Source organism: Lytechinus pictus, chromosome 2 (genome assembly GCF_037042905.1).
Source record: "Lytechinus pictus isolate F3 Inbred chromosome 2, Lp3.0, whole genome shotgun sequence".
Classification (NCBI taxonomy): domain Eukaryota; kingdom Metazoa; phylum Echinodermata; class Echinoidea; order Temnopleuroida; family Toxopneustidae; genus Lytechinus; species Lytechinus pictus.
The window spans coordinates 19180053-19203751 of NC_087246.1; the positions used below are offsets into that span (position 1 = coordinate 19180053).

The 23699-nt window shown below is 36.6% G+C and overlaps 1 protein-coding gene across 1 annotated transcript in view; it reads right to left on the reverse strand.

Moving 5' to 3' along the window:
- Positions 1 to 14548, reverse strand: part of LOC129254620 (uncharacterized) — a 21703-nt gene extending 7155 nt beyond the window's left edge. Inside the window, exons 1-6 of the mRNA XM_054893124.2 lie at positions 13867 to 14548; positions 5794 to 6067; positions 5198 to 5331; positions 2849 to 3042; positions 1431 to 1605; positions 28 to 1021 (exon numbers count right to left, since the gene is read on the reverse strand). Coding sequence (XP_054749099.2) covers positions 28 to 1021; positions 1431 to 1605; positions 2849 to 3042; positions 5198 to 5331; positions 5794 to 6067; positions 13867 to 13908 — 1813 coding nt within the window. The 5' untranslated portion in view covers positions 13909 to 14548. The remainder of the gene's footprint in view (positions 1 to 27; positions 1022 to 1430; positions 1606 to 2848; positions 3043 to 5197; positions 5332 to 5793; positions 6068 to 13866) is intronic.
- Between the last annotated feature and the right edge of the window lie 9151 nt (positions 14549 to 23699).

Consider the following 23699-nt stretch of genomic DNA (forward strand, 5'->3'; position numbering starts at 1 on the left):
AGTCAAAGATGAAAGAACTTAGCAAACCTATGTTTCGTCTAGATGGATAGTCTATGGTCCAACCCTGCCTGTTTGCTAGAAGACGTATACATCGTTCAGCAACCATGGAAATTGTCAGTGTTGGATTCACACCAAGGCTCCTTGGCATGATTGCTCCATCAACTACAAGAAGGCCAGGGTAGACGTTATCGAAGTTGCCAACGAAAACTTGACCGGCATGATTGACGACGCCTTGCTTTCCAGACTCGCCCATGCAGCAACCACCAAGTGGGTGTACTGTTATGACACCCTTGGTATTCCTCAGCTCACTCAGCATACCCTTCCAGAACGGGTTGGGGATGTGATGTCCTTCCAAAGCAGATGTCAACTTCTTCGACCCTTCGAAGATCTTATGAAAGTTATCTCCACATCCAACCATCGGGAAATCAACCGTGACTCGCCCACTGACCTTGTCATGAACCAGTTTTCCATCTGCAGAATCATGGCTCATGGAAAGGACAGATAGAGTATTCTTGACGGCCTGGCCAGATATGGCACGTAGTGCTTCACGTGTGTTGTTGCCATGAGAGAGCTTTATTCCACGTGTGGTCTTGAGAAGTATTTTCAAAGGAGCCTCCCAAGCGACAGGGGGTGTCCCGTCCTCAAGTACGTATCCGTCTTCCAGTGGGGCATTAGGGAGCCTCATATCAACGACAGATGCAATGCAAGGCCCTGGACCATGTCCTGGTTTGGCATCACTCGTTTTGACACCGACACATTTGACTTTATGTGCCGTATTGTAACTAAAGTTCACAGCATCACCGTTTGTCGTGAATCCCTCTCCTAGTTTGTCAGATAGCTGCAAGCCTCGTTCAGCAGAGTTCATCAAGATATTGGTGGATCCAAGAGAACCCGCGCCGATGATGACAAATTTTGCCCGTACCGTCTGCTCGACCACATGGAAGACATCCTGGACCAGCACTTCGTAAAACACCTTCCACATGCCTTTAGATTCTTCACGAAGAACTGCTTTTACTTTAGCCTGTATGATCCGAAAGGCAATGAGTATAAGAAAGTATTTAATGCTGCATTATCGATAGACTAAAAATGCATTAAAACGAATTGTTTTGTTACACACTACGCTAATAGGTTTTCCAAGGTAATCTTAATTTATGAGGGTTTTTCTTCAAGATACAATTCATATATATCATATTATTTTGTGATTATGTATTATATCATTTGCAAATTGCAAACGGAATCAAATTCACTCTGTTACATATCTAAAGTCAATTCTTTTCCTACACACTCAGGACTGTCTCCTGAAATACTTTCAGACGGAGGGAAATAGAGGGCTAGCTGCTTTTAGATCTACGTACAATTTTATTACGGATCTTTTGATCCTCATCCTAATGTATTAACTAGATTAGTGAATGCATACATAAACCACCCACCTGCGTGAAGATGTCAGCACCAAATGTTCTTGCGTCTGGCAGATAATTGAAGTTGAGGGTGTTCTTAGCCCCTACGTTGCACCCTCCAACACAATTGCCACACCCGTTGCATGCAGGCTGGGGTATTCCAAATTCGTTCTTCTCAGCATGTTTAAAATTGACATATAGCGGCACCCTGTAACATAAGGGCAGATTGGATAATGTTCATTGTGGTTGTATTGTGTTTTTAAAGGGATCACCATATTTTAAGAATATGAACAATATAACTTTGTCGATGTACGTATGACATCATTTATCTGTTAACCATTAACGGCCGTTGAATGCATTCTGTCTGGTTTAAAACACATTATCTTTGGCAATTAATGCTATTTATGTGCGAACTTACTTGTAATGAGGAAGAATATTTCGGCTGATTATACATGAACAAAATATGTCTTTTCAAGAACTGGCTTGCCTAATCTCACCTTGATGGTCAACTTCTTACACATTATGATAACCATAGCCATTATTCAAGTAAACTGGCTCTACGGAAGACCAGCAGCAATATATATATATATATATATTGCAGCTGAATATGGACTACCAGCCGTATGCTTTACTTTTTCATCCTTACCATTTATTACTGTATTGCAACCGTGACCTTATCGTTTCATGTTTTATTTATTTTTATTTGTACTCTGTATTTGTTATTTTATTATACGGAAATACAATAAACAAACATATATAATAACCTTTCAAATTTGACAAGATATGAAAGTTAATAGATCAAGATCGTATTTTAATGCTATGAACTGGCAAAGTTAATACGCGGAAATAAAGTATTTCAAGTTTCTGTTTCTAACAAACAAGGATGGCTGTTTATATCACCATGATAACTGGAGAGGCCACCTTGATAGATAACACTGAAAATACAAATAAATAAATAGTAAACACACTAACGAGGTTTACGTAATTATCGTCCGTGACAACTGCGTGAATATGACTAAGGCTATTCATCAATAAAATGGTTCAATATAAGGAAAGATCCTCCTCACCTTAACCAAGTGATTTATTTTTTTGTTATTTTTTGGGGGTATAATTAATGATTCAACACAGCACCTTCAGCAATACCAAAACATTACATATCTTTAATTTCCGTAAAAGGTGTAAGTTGTACATTATAAAGGCACCTCTGAAGCAAATAGGAGGAAAGTTGCGCATTTTAAAGGTGCTCCCCGGGTAACACTGGATTACTCATTTCAAAGACAAAAATATTAACTCTTTCATGAGACTGTGATAACTTTATTTCTGAACCAGGAAGTCCAAATACAAAATTCACTAACTGGCGTTCTTCCTGGTCATTTTCTTGAAACAGTTCTCATTACAAATTATAGCTGCCGAGTCATGATTCTCCATGAGGATATAGAGAAGGATATTACCTGCTGAAAACATCAGAAACCTGTAAATCCTCGATATCTTTGACGAGGTGGGCAGCTCCTAGTTTAAGCGCTTTCATCTTGGAAAGTTCAGGGAAGTCATTTGGGTATCTCTCCGGTCTTAACATATCATATACATGCTGCCTGTCATCGCCATACATCACGGTTAAGTCCTCGCGAAGTTCCTTTGGCCAGCGCTGGAAAAAATGATAATGATTTGAGATATGTCTTATTTAAAAAAAATGGACGATATACTATTCAAAATCTTTGATCTTTAGATCCTTTTTGCATGGTCACAGGGTGGCCAGGTACAGGGGTGGCGGTTACTGCCCCTATGATTTTTTTAATGTATGTAGTTGAAGGGGGAGTGTTTACCATAAGATATGCAGGGAAGCTGCTCCTATATGACGTCACAAATCACATGATTAAAATTCGAATAACTTTTTTTTATTCTTTGGTGGATTTCTCTCAAACCTTCGGCAATATATTTTCTACAATCTTTTACAATAAACGTTTTGTCAAGTTGAACTTCCTCTTTAAAACAGATAAAAGGAGGGGAGAAGTGAGAAACGGGTGGTAGAAAAGGGAAGAAGGAAACATATTAAAAAGAGAGGTTTTGATCCTGTAACTATTTATTACCCCTGTTATTCAATTGAAACAAAAATAACTATGAGGTCATCTTATATACTGAGGTCGTCTTTCCCCACCCCTCCCCACAAAAAATACACTGGCTCCGCAACTTATAGTGCGTATGCATAACTCTGTAAAACAAAATCAAAACAAAAAAAAACAAAGGTCAAACGAAAGTATCAATTGGTACATAGTTCGTGCTTTCCTAACTTCCAGGGGTAAGTTTTGGAATAGCTTATCCCTGGAAGTTAGGAAAGCACCATCGGTAAACAACTTTAAATCAAAGCTCGAAACACATAATAATTGGCATTTATATTGCGCTTTATCAATCTACGACTGTTCAAAGCGCTTCACAATTATTATTACCCGGTCACTGGATTCATAGCATTTCAAGCAGTCTGTTAGGCGCAAACTTGCTAAACCAACAACAATGACGGTTGTTTCCTACCGGTACCCAATTAGCACCTGGGTGAGAGTGGCAAAGTGTGGATTGACGCCTTGCCAAAGGACGCTAGACCAAGGTGGGATTCGAACACACGACCCTCTGATTACAAGGCGAGAGTCAGAACCGCTACACCACGGTGCTTCCACATCTATTTAATTAATAACAAGCATAACTTTAGGAGTCCTAAAAAAGTGCAGTAGAATATATACGTTATCGAATAGTTTCTGCGCTCTATAAATTAGTAATAACACTGAAATGTTCACTTATTTTCAATCATATTGCATTTAAAATCTAATGAAATACAACGTCAGTAAGTTGGATATTTTAAAAATAAAACAATCTAATTTCACTCTTATATTCTATAACATTTATAAAGATAAATATTTTAGAAAATAACAAAATTTGTAAGTGATAACACAAAATGAAACTATTTTTTGCGAAACTATTTGACCAATATTTACGAACTACTAACTCAATGTTTTGGTATCTATTTTATTTGTATTTCATTCTCTCCAGCTCTCCAGCACACTCTCTTCATTTCTTCATTTGCCCCATCCCATCAACACACTCTCAATCAAACGCGCATCCTTTCACACACACACACCCTCCAAATCGCCCACACAACGGCGCACACATTCTCCTTGCTCTCACTCCGTCTTTCTTCCTCTTTTTCTCTCCCCCATCCTCTCCCCCTTTCTCTCTTAGTCACTCGCATTATCCTGCGATCTATCCCTTCCCTCTTGCATGGTACCCTGGTAATCATGGTAATATCACATCCTGCGAACTTTATAGGATGTTTACGGTTTTAATTGCAAAGGGCACATCGAAAAGAAATCAATATTTGCTCAATGGTACAATTTTCAATCGGAATTTCACTTTCACTGCTCTCAAGTGTCGCTGTTGATAGAAAACCGATGTATTGTCAAGGAAATGAGTGTCGGATTGTACATGATTACAAGTCTGTATTAATAACAGGCCTGACAACAATGAAAAAGAAAAACGATTGGGTTTAATAGTTGAACATGGAATATTATGTGATACGTATAATAATGAAAGTTATATAGGCCTACATGATACCAATAACGTTTCTAAAGCGGAATATAATAAATAATAATATTTATGAAAACAACAACAATGATAATGATATTAAACTGTTAAAGGAAAAAAATACGAGGATAAGGAGAACAAATCATGGAAAACTTGAAATTAACATCATATTAAAGATATTGTGATAATAAAATATCTTAACCAATCACCATCGTTATTGCTATAATTACCTCATCATCAAAGACCCGGATGTCGCACTCGAGACCGACATTAGCGTTTATAAGAGATGTTCCTCCCAGTCCACAGCCCTGCAGAACACTGACATCCTTCCCGACCACCATATCGAAAAGTCCAGTCTCTTTACCTGGATGTCGACGACCACCCGAAAAAAAAACATGACGTAAAATAGGTGCTGAAATCAAATATATGTCTAAAATTTATTTTGATTTGAACATTACTTCTTACAAGTAAAATACCATAATTATGAAAGTATATAAGCCCATGTACTTTCGTTGTTTTATCATGGATATAGTCACATCGTCACGATTTTACAGCTTTGATTATGAAGTGATGAATTTATAGGTTTCCCTTTGTTGTTGTTATGTAATTAGCTGAAATTAAAGAAAGATTGTTATACCAAATCTATTGATTCTTGCCTGGCATTGTATCTTTGGGTTTGGCTTTCGATTTGGATTTGAATTTGAATTGAATTTGAAATTCAAATTCAATTTCTAATTTCAATTTTCATCCCTGCCTTAATTTTAGTGTGATTTTTTCTTTGTAATTTGAGTGTGATGGTAATTCGATTTCAAATTATGTTCCTCACCAAAAATGGCTTTATGTCCCGGTCTTGTCACCTGTAACTCGTTGAAAGATTTGAGTTCGCTTTCTGGGAAGTCTCCTGGCCACCACTCCTTCCCTCTTTCTAGAACGCAAACCGTCTGACCGGCTCTAGCACACCGACTAGCAGCAATAGACGCTCCGTAACCGGATCCGATAACCACCACATCGTACGTGGCTTTTATTTCGGTTAGCGGGGATGATAGCCGGTATGTCGAGTAGTCGTATTTAGTGGTTGACGGTTTTATATTTGGAGATCCCTATTTGAAAGATAATGAACGGATACATGATCAAATTGAAATGAAAACAAAATTCTTGTTTTCATATCGTCTGTCAAAGAGTGTCCAGCGAGCAAAGTATAAATATTCGAATAAAAGACACGTTTATGTTTGGAATTCCTAGTCTGGAAAGGAAAAAAAAATTATTAAAAACAAAAAAACTTGAATCGAAATGAAAAAAAAAACAATGAGCGATCTATTCATTTGCAAAGGTGGAGCAAAAAAAGGAGAAAGAAAGAAAAAAGGAAAAGAAAGGGAAAGAGAGGAGAAAAAATGTGAGGAAAAATAAGAGGAAGACGAGAGATTAAAATAAGGTCAGAGGAAGACTTTGATTTTTTTTTCTTTCATGTCACTATATATAATTTTCCGCTAGCACTTCACGCACGCATTGCCTGTTCGATGAGATAGGGCTACATAATTATCTTGCTCAATAGGCTGATATATCGAGCTTAAAATAGTTTAAAGTCAATATACAAAACATATTTCAGCTCGGACATCGAGCTTTCATTATTTTGTTTGATTTACAAATTGTTTTTTTTTCTTAGTGCTCTGGTGTGAATATCAGCATTTTCACCGTGCGCTGTGCGCTCGCATTATTTGATTTGCCAAGTACCTATTTTCTTTGTGTATTCCATGCAGTTTTCAAAATATCCTCATGTGTCTGATTGTCAAAACGTAGGCCTATGAGCTAGCGCTGTACGCTCGCATTTTGACCGCGATCGCATTGTTGAAATTCATGTGAATGAAATATGTATTCTAAATGCCCAGAATCTGCCTTTCTCTAAAACACGCGCACACATGTTTATTGAGCCTTTTCTTTATTTAAAACGGACTTCCAGTTTCAGATCGGAATATCATAAAAATTTCTGTTCGCGCTTCGTGCTCCTATTATTAATGTAGAAAGATACCAAATTACCCATACTTTTTCATGAATTACAAAACAGGAGCAGAATGTCCCCTTTTTAGGTCTGAAATCTCATTTGTTTAGTTATAGACCTATCCCGTTCATGATTACAAAAAGTGCTTAGAATGTTGATTTTTTTAGGTCGGAATGTCAAAGATTTGTATTCAATCTTTTGAAATATACATCGTCTTAAAGGGTAACTGCAAAAAGTTCTTAACATGTCCCTGTTAAATCAGGCTAGAACGCATCAAGCTCCGCGCTCGCAGTAATCATCTAGTTACATACACATTTTGTTCAGGATCACAAACATTGCCCAGAATTTTCAATTTTCAGGACAAAATACATGAAATTTCCAAAAAGTTTTGCTCGCGCTTCGCGCTCGCACTTTTAAAAAAGGGATACATGTGTGAGATTATTACACATTTAGAAATAAAGCTTAGGAGTGACTGTCACGACTACCCCTTCAGAGAAACAAAAATCAACTTTGAGCGGCCGATCGGGGAAAATATGGGTACATATTTTTTTTCACCCCCCACCTATTGGCGGAAGCTGGATCCGCCCCTGATAATATAACACGGGGAAAAACACAAGTATGCAGTATTAGGAATGTTTTAAATGCTAGATGAACATTATTATAGGTGAAGTCCATCTCAACAACAAGGTGATTTTAATAGAAAATGGCCATTAAACATAGTTGACCAGGTAAAATGATCTAGACAGATAATTTCATCAAAATCGGACGCTAAATAGGAGGGTTTTACAAAACATACTATTGATGATAATGCAAATTAGTGCAAGCGTTGTACACTCGATATCTATTTCACTATTCCATATTTCATTGAATGCAATCTATATAACTAAATAATTAATTTCTTAAAGATTTGACAACAAAGAAGCAGTCAAGACGTATTTAATGATATAGGGTCGTGGGTTCGAATCCCAGCCATGGCGTAATTTCCTTCAGCAAGAAACTCATCCACATGGTGCTGCACTCAACCCAGGTGAGGTGAATGGGTACCCGGTAGGAAGAAATTCCTTGAATGCTTGAGCGCCTAGGCAGCTCAGCTAAGGCCGGGGTAATAATAACAGCAGGGCCCGCTGGTAGAACAGTTTTCGAAACTTTCTTATTTTACATGTTTTCCTCTGATTTCAATGAAATCATGTTCTTTTTATTATTAAAAAATACGCTTTTGGGTGAGCATTGCCTTTAAGAAAAACGGTTAATTTCGATAAAGGAATTATAGGAGACATTCCAGAACATATTTATGACAAATTGGCATCCATGATCCTGGGTCACGAAATGGGAACAGGATGAGCGTCAAGACTGCCATTAAGGCTATGTTTAGCCTACTTAAAAAATGGCTAAACAAAAATGAAATCACCGTTCGAAGTGATATTTTCTAACTTCCTCATTTTACTTTTACGCCATGCTGAGCTCATTTTTATTAGACTTTTTTTTTACCTTAACAGAGTATCTTATCTTGTTTGAAAAAAAAAACTAACATGTACTTTAATATATTTAAGACTAGCCCCCCCCCCCCCCATTTACACACAAGCATAATGAAGCTATTAGATAGCTTCATTCGATCGGGGAAAAAATTACACCACCCCCCCCTTACTTCTCTTCCTATTAGACAATGATGGATCCTCTCCTGCCTAATACGTCTATTACTATTATGTAGGAGAGTTTACTACTTTTGCTGCAAACTATTTATCATATTTTCTTTATGAAATTAAACCCCAACCATTATTTTGTATAACAAATTTTGTCCCCAAAAGGGTGGAATTTTATTATTCGATTAGAAGACCGACACTTGGTAAACAATGACGTTAATATTGAACTCTTATCAAAAATTGATTTATTGCTCTTTGAATCAAAGCTGGCATCAACTGCTATCAAATGAATAGTTGACAATCGCGAACCCTACATTTTTAAGCAATAAAAGCATGGAATAGCATTGTGTGCATTATTTTATTAAAACATGCCCGCGACAATAAAAACTATTATTATAAACTTCGACCCATTATCTGTGTTTAGAACGGAACGAAATGCGTCTTTATGTCAGTGTATTTTTGTGAAAGGACTTTGGACTCGGCGATTCGAGTTTATGTAAATTCGTTTCTATTGTGGCGATAACACCATGGATCCTTAAGTATGAATGTACGGTTCCTTGTTAATAGCCCCGACTATCTAGCGAGGCCTACCCATTCGCTTAAACGAGACTTTTAAAAAAGAGTCTGAAAAGGGCTTCAGGATATTACAAATATTTCCATTTATTTATGTATCTTTTTTTCAAAGTGTTAACTATTTTGGATACACACTGATGTATATCGGCTTTGAGGGGACCGGATACGGAAAATGGGGAAACAAGCAGCATTTACAAAAGAAGGTGCCGCCCACAATCCCATAGTGTTGGTAAAGCCACTTTCTAAAGTATATAGAAATAATTTTTTGAAAGCAAATACAAGCTCATTGATTCATTATAATGTAACTGATTATCATTTCGCGAAAAGTATTCTATTCCGCGCAGTAGCGTACCTAGGATTTTCCACAGGTAGGGGCAAAATCGTCCGCCAAAAAGTTTGACAAGCAAAAAAAAAAAAAAGGTCTTCTACCCGAAATAAAGGATTTCGTACCAGAAAAAAAATTGACAAGCAAAAAAAAAAGGTCCTCGACAGGATATAAAGGACATTTCGCACCAGAAAACAAATTGACAAGCAAAAAAAAAAAAAAAAAAGGTCTTCAACTTCAAAAGGAGGGGGCAACATGTGGCTCGTCAGGGATCAGTTGTGACTCATCAGGGGGGCAAGGATACGTCCCTTGCATGCATTGGTTTGCGACTCGTCAGGGGGGGGGGGCAGTCTGCCCCCAACCATAGGTACGCTAGTGATTCCGCGTAAAACCAGGGTCGGTTCTTTTTCCCGTTGAAAACAAAATATAATATTGGAATCAACCGGATTTGTTCTATTTCTGAACGATTACAGTTCATCATACCCAGTTGACCTAAAGAGAGAAGACTTTGGGCATATCCGGTTGCTTTTCAGGGGAAATTATTTTCCGAATCTCTAATTTTATCATAAATGGCTATCATTTATTCGTATATGAGTGTCTGTCTATCATGATTAATCTCCGATGCTTCTCTTTCCCCCATACGATTCGAGCCAAAACAATTCTAATCTCTTCGGAACCGAGATTCCGAACCGAGTTTCCTTTATAATTGTATGGTCCCAGTTTGTTTTCTTTCACGCATAACAAAGTTCTCTTAAAACAAACATTCCAGTCATATTTTCAAAATATGTTCCCAAATGTAACAACATGTATTTGGCCCTTCATGATGTATAACATAATTGTGAAAGCATCTCGATGTTAAACTGAATTACGTTTTTCTAGCTTGGGTATATTGAAATGTTAGATTCGGCAGTCATGGCAGTCAAAGCCCCAACAGACTTACTTGTTAAGTAACACCATGGACTTACTACTCTGGGTCCATGGTAACACACTATATCCTTAGACTTAAATCCTTTTAATTCCTTCTTTGATAAGCTTTTGAGAAATTTTAAGCTTAAAATACTTGAATAATTACAAATCTCTCAGTAGACTTAAAATATAAAGTCCCGGGAATAAAGAGGAGAAGTAGACTGATATACCATTGAATGCATGAAAGGATTCAAAGGTAAGGAAGAAGTAAAGGAACGTATACAAGAAGGTTATATGTTACAAGAATGCTTCCGCAGGAAAAAGCTTGATGATACGACATGGCTACAATTAAAGCCCGTCTGAAATTTCGTTTAGGATCAGTATCACGTTCCAATCCTACCAAAGAATAATAACCATCATATAATTCTTTCACAGATTTTTTAAATAAAAAAATTGGCTTAAAAGGCTTTAAGAATTTTTTCTACCAACACAATATTATTTGCATTGTCCCCAAGCTCTCCAATAATCTATATATTCGAAATTACCGATTGCTTTCTGAAAGGAGACATACTTTGAGTCTTGATAGGTTGTTTTCTCATACACGACGTGGAGATCGACTCTCTACAACGCAACGATTCCTTTAAAAATACAAATAAAATGACAATACAGAGCTCAGAGAGCTGAGAGGTTTTGTCAAAAGTTGGTGGACTGGGACAGCAGATCATTAGATTTGTACCTGACGTACAATTGCGAATGTGTCGTTGTCCAGAGTCAAGAGATTCCGTTGCTGTCCAGGCCCACCAACTGCCCACCCACCAACGACAAAAGCCTCTCAGCTCTCCATTGTGATTAGACATGTATTTTCAAATTAATTTGTGCGTTATAGAGAGTAATTTCCCCGTAGTAAATGCGAAAAGTTCGGTTTATCAGACTATCCTGATACACACAGTCCTTTTACCTGAGATTCACTATGTACATGATGTACCAAATTTCCTTGGAGTTTCTTTCTCCGAAAGCATGCTCGACACTAATACCCCTTTCATAAACCCAATTATGCGGCTAATAGCAGCATAATTTGGTCGTAAACTCGGAGGAGGACCAGAGTTATCCGCATTATTTTGATGCTGCAATTATCCGCATAATAGCGGCATCGGGACCAGATTTTGACTTTATGAACGAATTTCCAAAGTAATGCGGATAATTGCCATGGTGCGGTCACAAGGTCACCCTTTTCCAACATAACCGCATCGGAGGGGGTGTGTGCGGTTGCCATGACGATTATCCGCCTTTTTCAGGACGGACGCTCGTAAAAATAGTGCGGATTATTTTCGGAGTTTGTGAACGCAATTTTTATTGAATTATCCGCATTACTCTTAGGCGGCTAATTGGAGGATGGGTTTATGAAAGGGGTATATGTTTCGTTAAAGAGACTGAGAATTCATGTAGGTGACTTGTATACACACCCATCGGCAAAGTGAAGAAACCTCTTTAATATCATCAAGACCGGGGAGGAATGTTTCAAGTTTTATTGGACATAGGCACAGGATATGGAAGAGAAAGCGGAAGAAAGAAAGAGTACTCTGACATCCTAAACCTACCAGGCAGGACACCCATGACATAAATGAACATGAAAAGGAGAGTCCTAAACTCGTGCTGTTGGAGCATTTGTAATAGGTCCATGATTGGAGTATACACCATTCCAGTAGCGTACATGTACGCGGGATTTTTTAAAGGGAGGGGTTCAAGCTGAATGAAATGTTGACGTCCCCCCCCCCCCAAAAAAAAAGAGAGTCTTCACCACCAATTTTAGGTGGTTTCGTACCCCCAAAAAATTGACGAGCAAAAACAAAGTCTTCAAAAAAAAATTTAAGGGGGGGGGGGGGGGGGTTGGGTATAAAAAAAGATTAAGGGGGTTGAACCCCCAGCCCCTGGGTACGCCACTGCACCATTCCAATACAAATCTAGCCACCGTATAAGTAATATTATGTTCCATTCATTGACTCTTGTTTAATCACCTTTTATTTGGGAGCCTCCAACCAAAAAAACAAATAAATAAATGAATAAAAAAATAAATAATGAATAAATAATAATACTAATAATGTGACTTATAAAGCACCAAATCCACTCTGTAGAGTGCTCAAGGCGCATAAAGAGCTAAGAGTTAAATAAAAAAAAGTTTGTAGAAGATTTTTGAAAGTTTCGACAGAGGTACATTTTTGTATGTCTTCATGAAGGCTATTCCACAAAGTGTGGCATGCAAAAGCAAATGATCTTTACGTGTTTTTGGTCGCGCATTAATCCACTCGTCAATGTAAGTGCCCCCCCCCCCCGGGGGTTTGAACCCATCCCATTTCCACTGGTCTTTCTTTTGCGAGTTTGTGACTTTGGGTGCTAAACCCAATGGATATGAGGGGATATATAGCCTCTCTGTGATTGAACCAATGTATTCACTATTGACATGTGCTAAGTAAAGATAACTGAAGCTAGCCTGTGTAAAAACAATGTTCATTTTGACTGAGTGGAAATTTTGATCAGTTTCTTCTGGAACCCAGTATATTGGAAGAAGAATTGGAATTAAGAAGAAGGAGGAGGAGAATTAAGAAGAAGAAAGAGGAGAAGAAAAAGACAGAAAGAGAAATAAAGAAATAAAAAAAGAAAGAAAGAAAGAAAGAAAAAAATAAAATGAATGAAGGAAAGAGGAAGGAAGGAAAGAAAGAGACAAGGAGAGGGGGAAATATGAAGGCCGATAAAAGAAGAATAGGCGAAGGAGGAGGGGAAGGATGCATGTAGGAACGGTAGCCTTTTACAGAACTAATACCGCGAGATTGTTTCAAAAATCAGCACGGTCCACTTATCAATTACAGCTCGATCCGCAAGTGATTCTAATTGTATTTACCCGAGGTCGAGAGTAAATTTACTTAAGACACAAAAATATTCTTCTGACATCGTGCATGCCTAGCAATAGTCATTATCACAGGACTAACTGTATATGTGAAAAGAAGTACATAGTCAAAATGTGCAATATACCTATACTTGTCGTAGTTAATGATTAAAATTCGACGAAGGACGGTATCCATGGTATCATAATAACAATGATAATTTCAAATTCGATCCGGGGTAAAGTCGAATCTTTAATCCATGAAGTTGGATACTATTTACGACAAATGGTCGATATAATGAAATAAGTTTTCCGTCACGGAAAGAAATTAGAAAACATCTATATTTCAACAAAAGAAGACCGTGAGGAGACATAATCTTCAATAATCTTCTTTCTATTCATGGTCGTTGGATATATAAATAAGAGCTGCAAGCAGAGTCCCAATCAATATATATATATATATATATATATATATATATATATATGAACACTTTACATTCCGCCAATCCACAATCCAAACAAGGAGTTACCCCTTGATCATGTAGATCCCCTGTTGATCCAACTACCAAAAACTGACTTACCCCTCTTTTGGGTTCTCGACCATTCCTCTGAAAGTTAGCCATGTTGTCCTCAACTCTGTTGCCTGGTCTTAAGTGGTTCTATGACTTTGATCCCACTCCTACAAGGAAAGTACACTTTTAGACTCGAGTAATAAAATGGTCGTTGGATAAACAAGAGCTAGGTTTATGTAACTGCTTGGCTCCTTCCACACAATGCAAGCAGAGTCCCAATCAATATAAAGTAGCGAGCTATATAAACGAGCTTCGATTGCATCCGCATGATCTCTCCACATGTGTCGTCTAAACCTGGTCGACCGTGACAGTGTATACAATAGACGAGAAAGAGAGAGAGAGTGAGAGAGAGGCCGGAGGGGGGTGTTTGATGAGCTGAAATGTTTGTTCTGTGTTGCGAATTATCAATACAAACCAGGAATTAATGGCTGTAATTTTGCTCTATACTATTTTAACGGCTAACTGCGCCTTTGCAGTCATGACTTTCTATAAACAAAATAAATGCGACCCATGGACCACAGTAGCTCCATGCATAGAACTACTGGCGTTGAGAAAATGGAAAGAGAAAGAAAACCTCAGAAATGCGGAAATGGGCGCTTATATAAGTAGGCGGATCCTGTACATGGTCCACCAAATATTGACATGCTTTCATTATGACCACCATAATTTTTATTTCCAGATCGCCTCGCATAAATGTGCTGAATGTCGGTATCAAGGGTAAACAGAATAGGGATAGGTAAATGACGATTAGAAAATGTGATTTGAATAATGGATGTAATTACATAATCTCTATCATAATGAATAGGAACAAAACTCTATTTGGATGTGAAAGTCACGGCCAGAGACTTATCTAGATCTGAAGTTATAAAACAAAGTACTCGGTTAAGGGGCAATTTGAATGAAAGGAATTTTCCCATTTAAAGGGAATATCACAAAAAAATTGCGAAAATATCCAATCGAAAAACGCTACAATCCCTAATCCCATGTTGGGGTGTGAAAAAAAGTAATCCTTCAGTTTTTGTCAATGTCAGAATGTCGCAAGTACTCCTTCCCCTGATTCACCTATTGTATCTTTTGAACTTACCCTTGGTATATTAACCTCTTCTCGAAAATTAAGAGATAAAATGTGAAGAAAAGGAAATAAAAACTATCAAAAATTCATGATGATAAAACAATGATGCCAGACCGCAAGATTAAATAGGAAAAAATTTGAAAGTATTACCGATCAGGAGCCCGTTTCATAAAGGACTTGCAACTGTTGTACTTGTAACTTTACCATTATGGCAACTACCATGGTAACAGGGCTCAGCAACAAATCAGAATCAAGGTTGCCATGGTAGTTGCCATAATGGCACAGTTACAACAGTTGCAACTCCTTTATGAAACGGGCCCCAGGAAAGAAATTGATTTAATATTACAACAAAGCAAATAATCGCATATTATGGTCGATCTAGCTGTTCCACATAATTACGTCAGACGAAAAGCAACGGAGATTCGTTTTCAGAAAATGAAGTAATAATGATTGGATTGTATTTTTAAAAAGTGCACTAGAATGTACCGAAACATACACTTCATGAATATTGTTACATGTATATTCTTGGGTGCCAGGTAAAATGGCAGAGGTAATAATGGCAGAGGTAAAATGGCAGAGGTAAAAATGGCAGAGGTAATAATGGCAGAGGTAAAAATGGCAGAGGTAAAAATGGCAGAGGTAAAAATGGCAGAGGTACTAATGGCAGAGGTTAAAATGGCAGAGGTAAAAATGGCAGAGGTAATAATGGCAGAGGTAAAAATGGCAGAGGTAATAATGGCAGAGGTAAAAATGGCAGAGGTAAAAATGGCAGAGGTAATAATGGCAGAGGTTAAAATGGCAGAGTTAAAAATGACTGAGGTAAAGATCATGACATGCTACATCAACAAGGAAAAGATAGAGCCTTTCCAGTTAATATCAGTCATAATTATTGACCTTGAATGGAATCCTATCGACGGAATGAGCATTATGAACTAGAAAGATATTATTTAGATTTTTAATCATTTTAGGTCAGCTCTATACTTAATCGTTGATATGATTATACTCAAACATTTTCATGCCAAAATGATTTCAATTAGTGAGTGATGAAAGGATTTATCTTGACCATTTCGTAAAGTAAAGTAGAACAGCACTTCATCACATACATAACGAATTTCAATGTAAACACCAAAATGTGCGCTACCATTAACACACTGAAATAGACAAGTTCGGGATTTCTTCGAACCACTTGTATTACTTGGATAAGAGAAAAATAAAAAAAAACGTTCTGTAATAAAAGTAATTTTTCATATTTCAACATCATAATGGATCCGAATAGATATTGATATGATACGTATATAGTTTAATGTAAATGGTATAACAATAGCAATTAGTGTTTAATTTTTCAGAGCAATACTTCATTGCAGCTAGTCCAATGGATGGCAAGTTCCTACACTAGTTTCTATGGTAACATTTACCGCATGAATTTGGAAATGTGTAGCGAATCAAGGATTTTATTTCAAATTTATAGGCATTTCTTAGGTACCATTTATATCGACCTGTTTTGAAGGGGAAATTCACCCTGACAAATGATTTACTGTAAAAATAGCAGAAAAAATTATTGGTGAAGGTTACGGAAAACCCATTAAAGATTTAGAAAGTTATTAGAAGTTTGAGTTTTTGATCTGTGACGTCATATACGAGCAGCTGCCCCGTATTACTTTTCAAATTTTTAACCAGTGGTTCATGATTGCTAAAAAAAAGTCTTTCAGGAGCGGATGTGAAATGATTTGTATGTTGGTATACTACAATACTTATTTAGAGGGGTCCAAACAATACAAGCACTGCTTTTTTTATAGTGGATCCCTCCATTTGTTTTGTTTTACTTATGGAAAAATATCATTCATTATACATGCCTCAATTTATATTGTCTGTATAAATTCATTGTAATTATTTCGACCACTTTACTTCGTTCTGTTGAAAATGAAATGAATTGAAAATTGAAAAAAAATTGAAAAACAATAAAAAATATTTTCATTTTTTTTAAATGACATTTCATTGATATTTTTTATTACACCAGATTTGGAAAAAGAAACTGCTCGCAAATGACTTCAACATTAAAATATAAAATTCTAATAACTTTTTAAATCTTTGATGGATTCCCTTAAACCCTAACCAATATCATTTAAATTATTTTCTGCTATTTTTACAATAAACTTTATGTCAAGGTGAATTTCCCCTTTAATGAACTAAGTACAATACTTGGGATCCAAAGTGTGCTTCAAATTTGAATATTAGAAGAGCGATTTGACATGAGAAAGCTGTGCATGTAAGTCCAGGAATAAATTAAGAAAAACCAACTCAGGTGTTATCAAATTGGTGCAGAAAATCTACAGTATGATTTAAAAATGTTACCCTTTCCATTAGTCAAACATTATCATTCTAATTTTCTTCTCAGAACCTATATTATTTAATCTACTGTACATAGAGGGGCTTTTGGATTATACCTCTTTCATTTTTACCTCTGCCATCATTACCTCTCCCATTTTTACCTCTGCCATTTTTACACCGAGCCTATTCTTGAATGGTTGTTAACAATAATAATAGAAAAATAGTATTTGAATTCGTTATGAGGACAAATTATGTGATCTGTCTGTGATTCTCATGATCGCGATCGTCACGTTCATGTCACCATGGTCATATACCAATAAGATCCTAGTGATGAAAAGTGAACTTTTATTACGGAAATAACTTGTTGAATACTCGTGAAAGACAGAACATGAGAAGGTTATGTGAATATGTCTTCTTAAAGGTCAAGTCCACCCCAGAAAAATGTTTATTTGAATAAATAGAGAAAAATTAATCAAGCAGAACACTGAAAATTTCATCAAAATCGGATGTAAAATAAGAAAGTTATGGCATTTAAAGTTTCGCTTATTTTTTCACAAAACAGTGATATGCACAACTCAGTGACATGCAAATGAGAGAGTCGATGATGTCACTCACTCACAATTTCTTTTGTTTTTTATTGTTTGAATTATACAATATTTCATTTTTTACAGATTTGACAATGAGGACCAACTTGACTGAACCAAATAGTATTAAACAATCCTATTTCCACATGTTCAGGAGGAATTAATCGTTGCTTCACTTGACAATGAGGAGAAAATTAGAATATTTCATATTTCATATAATAAAATACAAAAGAAATAGTGAGTGGATGATGTCATCAGTCTCCTCATTTGCATACCGACCAGGATGTGCATGTAACTGTTTTTTTTAATTAAGCGAAACTTTAAAATGTCATAACTTTCTTATTTTACATCCGATTTTGATGAAATTTTCAGTGTTATGTTTGTTGGATTTTTCTCTTTTTATTCAAATCAACTTTTTGTTGGGGTGGACTTGTCCTTTAAGCAATTGAATACTACTCTGTTACCAGTCTTCATTCGTATTCAGTTAATAACTTTTAAAATCGTATTATAGCCGACGTCCGTGACATAACGATTATAAGATATCGTTTTACTTGTTTAGGGGTCAATTCAGGGAATACTTGTCAAGGGTACCGTTTTGTACCCATTACTTGTTAAGGGTACGGTTTTACACGCCAATACTTGTTAAGGGGTACGTTTTCAGAACATGGAAATACTTGTTTAGGGTGCTTTTGTGGTGCTTTTTGAAACCCCATGGTCACGCATGGTATCCATTCGTCAATGAAAGCCCCCCCCCCCCGGCAAATATTGACATGCCTCTATGAATTGCCATTTTTAGGATGATCCGTTTCTCCAAATGAAAAATAAAGGATATCGAAATCCCCTTAATTTTTGGTTAAAACACCCTTTTTTTGGCTTGTCAAATTTTTTCCTAGGGAAAATGTGCCCCCACCCCTTGCGAAAAATCCTGGATCCGCCCCTGATGGAAACAATAAAATCAGTTCATCTGCTGTGTTTGGTGTTTTGCTAACCGAGTAAGCCTGGAATAGACAGTATTATTGACTTTTGTAAGCAGCTTCAAAAGGGAGTATAGGTCTGCGGTGCGTGATAATGTTGTGTGATATTTTCATTGAGTTTTTGAATTATATAAATATAAAAACGTTTTCGAATCAATCGTGTTTTCTAAGCGAGTGGACATCAACATGATAGACGGGTACGAAAGGGATTTTGCTTGCTGTTAGTTCGAATTTTAAGTGCAGTAAATATGTTCATGTAGATCTCCAGAAACCAGTGTGAATCCGGAAAGAAAGTTCTACAAACCTCTTCCCTGTCAGTAAACAAGATGTAGGCATACCTTGAAAATGTCTTTATTTGATAAACACTTCCAATATTGATTCTCATGTCAAACAGTTCATGTTTTAGATTAGATTAAGCTTGCTAGTTATTTAACATATTCAAAATAATTAGAGTACCCTTTACCCGTGTTAGCGTGTTGAATTTGTTCTCATTCATGTACCATGTAGTATAGTCATACATGTAAGCGCTCTGGGAGATCAACATAGGAGTTGTGAATAATAATAAAAAAATAATTAATTAATAGAATGAAACGAATTCATAAATAACTGAATAAACGAAAGAATGAATGAATACACAAATAGTGGTGATGATGAAATTAACATTCAAAATGGTATCATGAAAATGAAATAAGGTTGGATCAAATTTATCCTCCTGCGCCAAAACAAAGGGAATTAAATGGGATCTCCAATTAGTCTAATTGTTAGCTTTGTTAAAAGTAATAGACCACCCCACCCCTCGACCGATCCCCACTGCATCCGGCTAGGTTGCTTCAGTTTCCTGGTCAGACTGGAATAATGTGCATTAATTGTCCATAAAAGGACTGGTGCATTCAGTTTAGATTTCAGAATGTTAGATATGAATATTCATGATTGGTACCAGACGTCACAACCAGACAAGAAAGCGATAATCGACATTGAGTTTTATTCTTTTCAAAGATAGAACTGATTTCAACATTGACCTATTATGGATGGTCATTCGTCGTTTCGTCTATGAAGTCATATCGATTGTCTTCATGTCGTTTCATTAACATTCCAAACATGTATCTATTTGGGATGCTTATCTCACGAAGTCAATGGTAGTAAATTGTTTGACTTCTAACATTTATCATTTATTTCAAATTTTTAAATTAGGGTGCATGGAATTGACCATTTAAGGAGTTGGACGATATTTTACATGACCTACTCTGAAATTTGAATACATACATATTATATGCATGGGCATTGAGCAATTCCATAATATATGTACGTCCGACCCCCTATATGTGGAACCTTCATGAAATTTATGTCTCTAATTTCTTGCTCCAGTCTGTAATGTTCTCAATGGACCATGACTTGGTCAGTTTATGAAGTGAAGTAATACTTGAGAAACATGGGGGTCGGGCGTACAAAAAGGTTGATTATTTTATGGAATGCTCGCATGTAAGTACTATATAAAGGCCTACAGAACAGCATGTTGCGCGCCGTGTAAATATAGGCCTACATAATAAAATAATACATCTTCATGAATCTGAAAAGCCATGTATAATGTCTTAAAAATCTTAATTTTAATAAGGATAAATATTACCACACCCGATGAAGTACTAGTATGTATACAGATTATGTACTAACATTTTCATTTATTTTCAATGTAACCCAGTTTAAGGAGGAAGGACATCGGTATAATACCTGAGTGTATTTGCGTTGTTTTTTTAAATGGTTTTTTATTTCATGCTATGAATTAAATACCCTCGTGTTTCTGCATTTAGATGTGTAGGCAAACTGTCCTAAGTCATCTACATTAGAAAAAAAGCGGAAGCAAGACATGCAGTGGACGACCCTAAATAAAAGTTTGGGCCATTTTGTCATGATCATATTTATCAACACTCATTCAACATTGATTATACTGGTTATTGTTGAAATAAGCCCCCCCCCCAAAAAAAAAAAAAAAAAAAAAAAAAAATTATGCGGCTAATAGCAGCATAATTTGGTCGTAAAATCGGAGGAGGACCAGAATTATCCGCATTATTTTGATGCTGCAATTATCCGCATAATAGCAACATCGGGACAAGATTTTGAGTTTATGAACGTATTTCCAAATAATGCTGATAATTGCCATGGTGCGGTCACAAGGTCACCCTTTTCCAACACAACCGCATCGGAGGGGGCGTGTCCAGTTGTCATGACGATTATCCACCTTTTTCAGGACGGGCGCTCGTAAAAATAATGCGGATAATTTTCGGAGTTTGTGAACGCAATTTTTATTGAATTATCCGCATTACTATTAGGCGGCTAATTGGAGGATAGGTTTATGAAAGGGGTACCACAATTGTACGATGGTCGTACGATTTTCGTACGGATCCACGATCCACGGATCAAGAGCGAAGTTATGCATATACACTTAGAAATACAGGCCTATTTATTCAATAGCCTGAAATAGCCTGATATTATCAAATCGATTCTCATTGAATCAAATAAAAAAATCAAGATATTAAGTCTTTATTTAGTTCCAGCAACTGACAAAACAAATATAAAAAAGTTAACAATTAAGAGGGGGCTAATGTGGTTGGAAAATAGAGTGGATTGTGTTGAATGTCATGCCTTTACAAAAAAGTTAAGATAATAATGAAAAAAACCTAATAATTCGCGAATGCCACTAGATGGCGACATTCACCTCACTCCAAAGCCCACATGGTTTACTGAGACGCTACTGGAATAAACACAGTGCAGCCGTACGGAACGGTACCCAAATTAAATGAGCTGCTAAGTAAAACTAAATAATATCCATTAAATATTAAAAAGAAGCGGAGAAAGGAAAAAGCGGAGGGAGAAAGGAAAAAGCGGAGGGAGAAAATGGAAGAAGGATATAGCTTTATAGTTTTCTATTTTTTCTTTGTCAAAATAGAATAAAAACCTAATCCATACGTTTTTTTTTTCTTCATAAAAAAAAATTGGCTTCCGTGCTCCGCGCTGAAATTGGCTTTCTCTTTGTTTCCCCACACCATTTCTCTACTCCGTTTTCCCCTCCCCGGCTATAGTTGCCAGAAATTATAAAGTATACATTAGTGTACAGAATAAAGAGTAATTTCTTTAAATTGCATTGACTCAAAATTTCCGCTCTTTTGGTCGAATATGGTAAATACTACCCCCACTCTTCATATGCTTCTTCTTTTTTCAGCAAGCAATTTTGGGAAAGTGTCTTCTCTAAGGGGCAGGCATAAAGTTCGTGCCGCGCTTTATGCAAAAATAAATCCGATGAAACTTTATTCGATATCGCTGCACATTCATCTCCTGTCTTGATTTGGGCAATTAATTTAACATTTTGAATATCACTCAAGTTTCTTGATCATGCAAAAAGAAGCACTTAATGTGAGCGAAATACACGTTGAAAAAAATAAACCACAGAGGTTTAGGTGCTTCGCGTGCAAGGAAAAGGAAGAGTCTCTCTCCTTGTACCACCCCTTTCCCATTTTAAGCTCTTTTTTGTTCATAGTCTAAGAAAAATCCGATGAATTAGAGCAAGTTAAGGTTTCATTAAAATTTCGAAATTTCAGAGGTTCAACGTTATTCGTGGAAAGAAATATCTAATCCCTGCATAACCGTCTTCTACTCTGTTTTGCGAGTTAAAGATAATGTGGCTATCTTTTTTTCTCTCTCTCTCTCTCTCAAATCTGATCTGACCAAGGTAGGCAATTATGCCAAGTTTGGCATTTTATACCACTCAATGAATGCACTTCGCGCAGGAAGAGGGATTATTTCAAATTCCTCAACCTTTTCCTATTTACGCAAAAAAAAATTAACACAGCAATTGAGACGATTCGAATTCGAGCTGAAAAGGGTACTAGAGACACAGGAGACGTCTTCTTTTGATTTGAATTTGATTAGACATCGAAAGATTCTCTGCCCTTCCCCCCTAGGGAACGCGCACTCTGGAAATGTTGGCACGTTTTGCGTGTGTACTTTAATACCGGTTTAATCCTATTATTATGTCCAGACCCTAAAAATATATTCCGAAAGCATTAAAGGACAAGTCCACCCCAACAAAAAAGTTGTTTTGAATAAAAAGAGAAAAATCCAACAAGCACAACGCTGAAAATTTTATCGAAATCGGATGTAAAATAAGAAAGTTATGACATTTTTAAATTTCGCTTAATTTCACAAAACTGTCATATGCACATCCTGGTCTGTATGCAAATGAGGGAACTGATGATATCATCCACTCACTATTTCTTTTGTATTTTATTATTTGAAATATGAATTATTCTAATTTTCCCCTCTTTGTCATGTGAAAGAAAGTTTTGTTCCTCTCTGAACACGTGGAATTACCATTGTTTTAACATTTTATGGTTCAATTAAGTTGGTCCCTATTGTCAAATTTGTAAAAATTGAAATATTGTGTAATTCAAACAATAAAAAAACAAAAGGAATAGTGAGTGAGGGACATCATCGACTCTCTCATTTGCATGTTGCTGACTTGTTCATATAACTATTTTGTGAAAAATAAGCGAAACTTTAAAATGCCATAACTTTCTTATTTTACATCCGATTTTGATGAAATTTTCAGCATTACGCTTGTTGGATTTTTCTCTATTGATTCAAATCACCATTTTTCTGGGGTGGACTTGACCTTTAACTGCCTTTTATGGTTTCCATTGCGTTAGTATATAGATGCCAGGAAATCATCACTTAAATCAGCTCGCCGCTTCGCGGATGATGGTCCTTCTGGTCAACCCCCCCCCCCCTTGGAAAAAAACTGGATCCGCCCCTGATGTAGTCCAGATTGGACCTTGTTGTTTGAAAGTGCCCTTTCCCAAAATCAACATAGAGGGCACATGACTCTCAATCTCT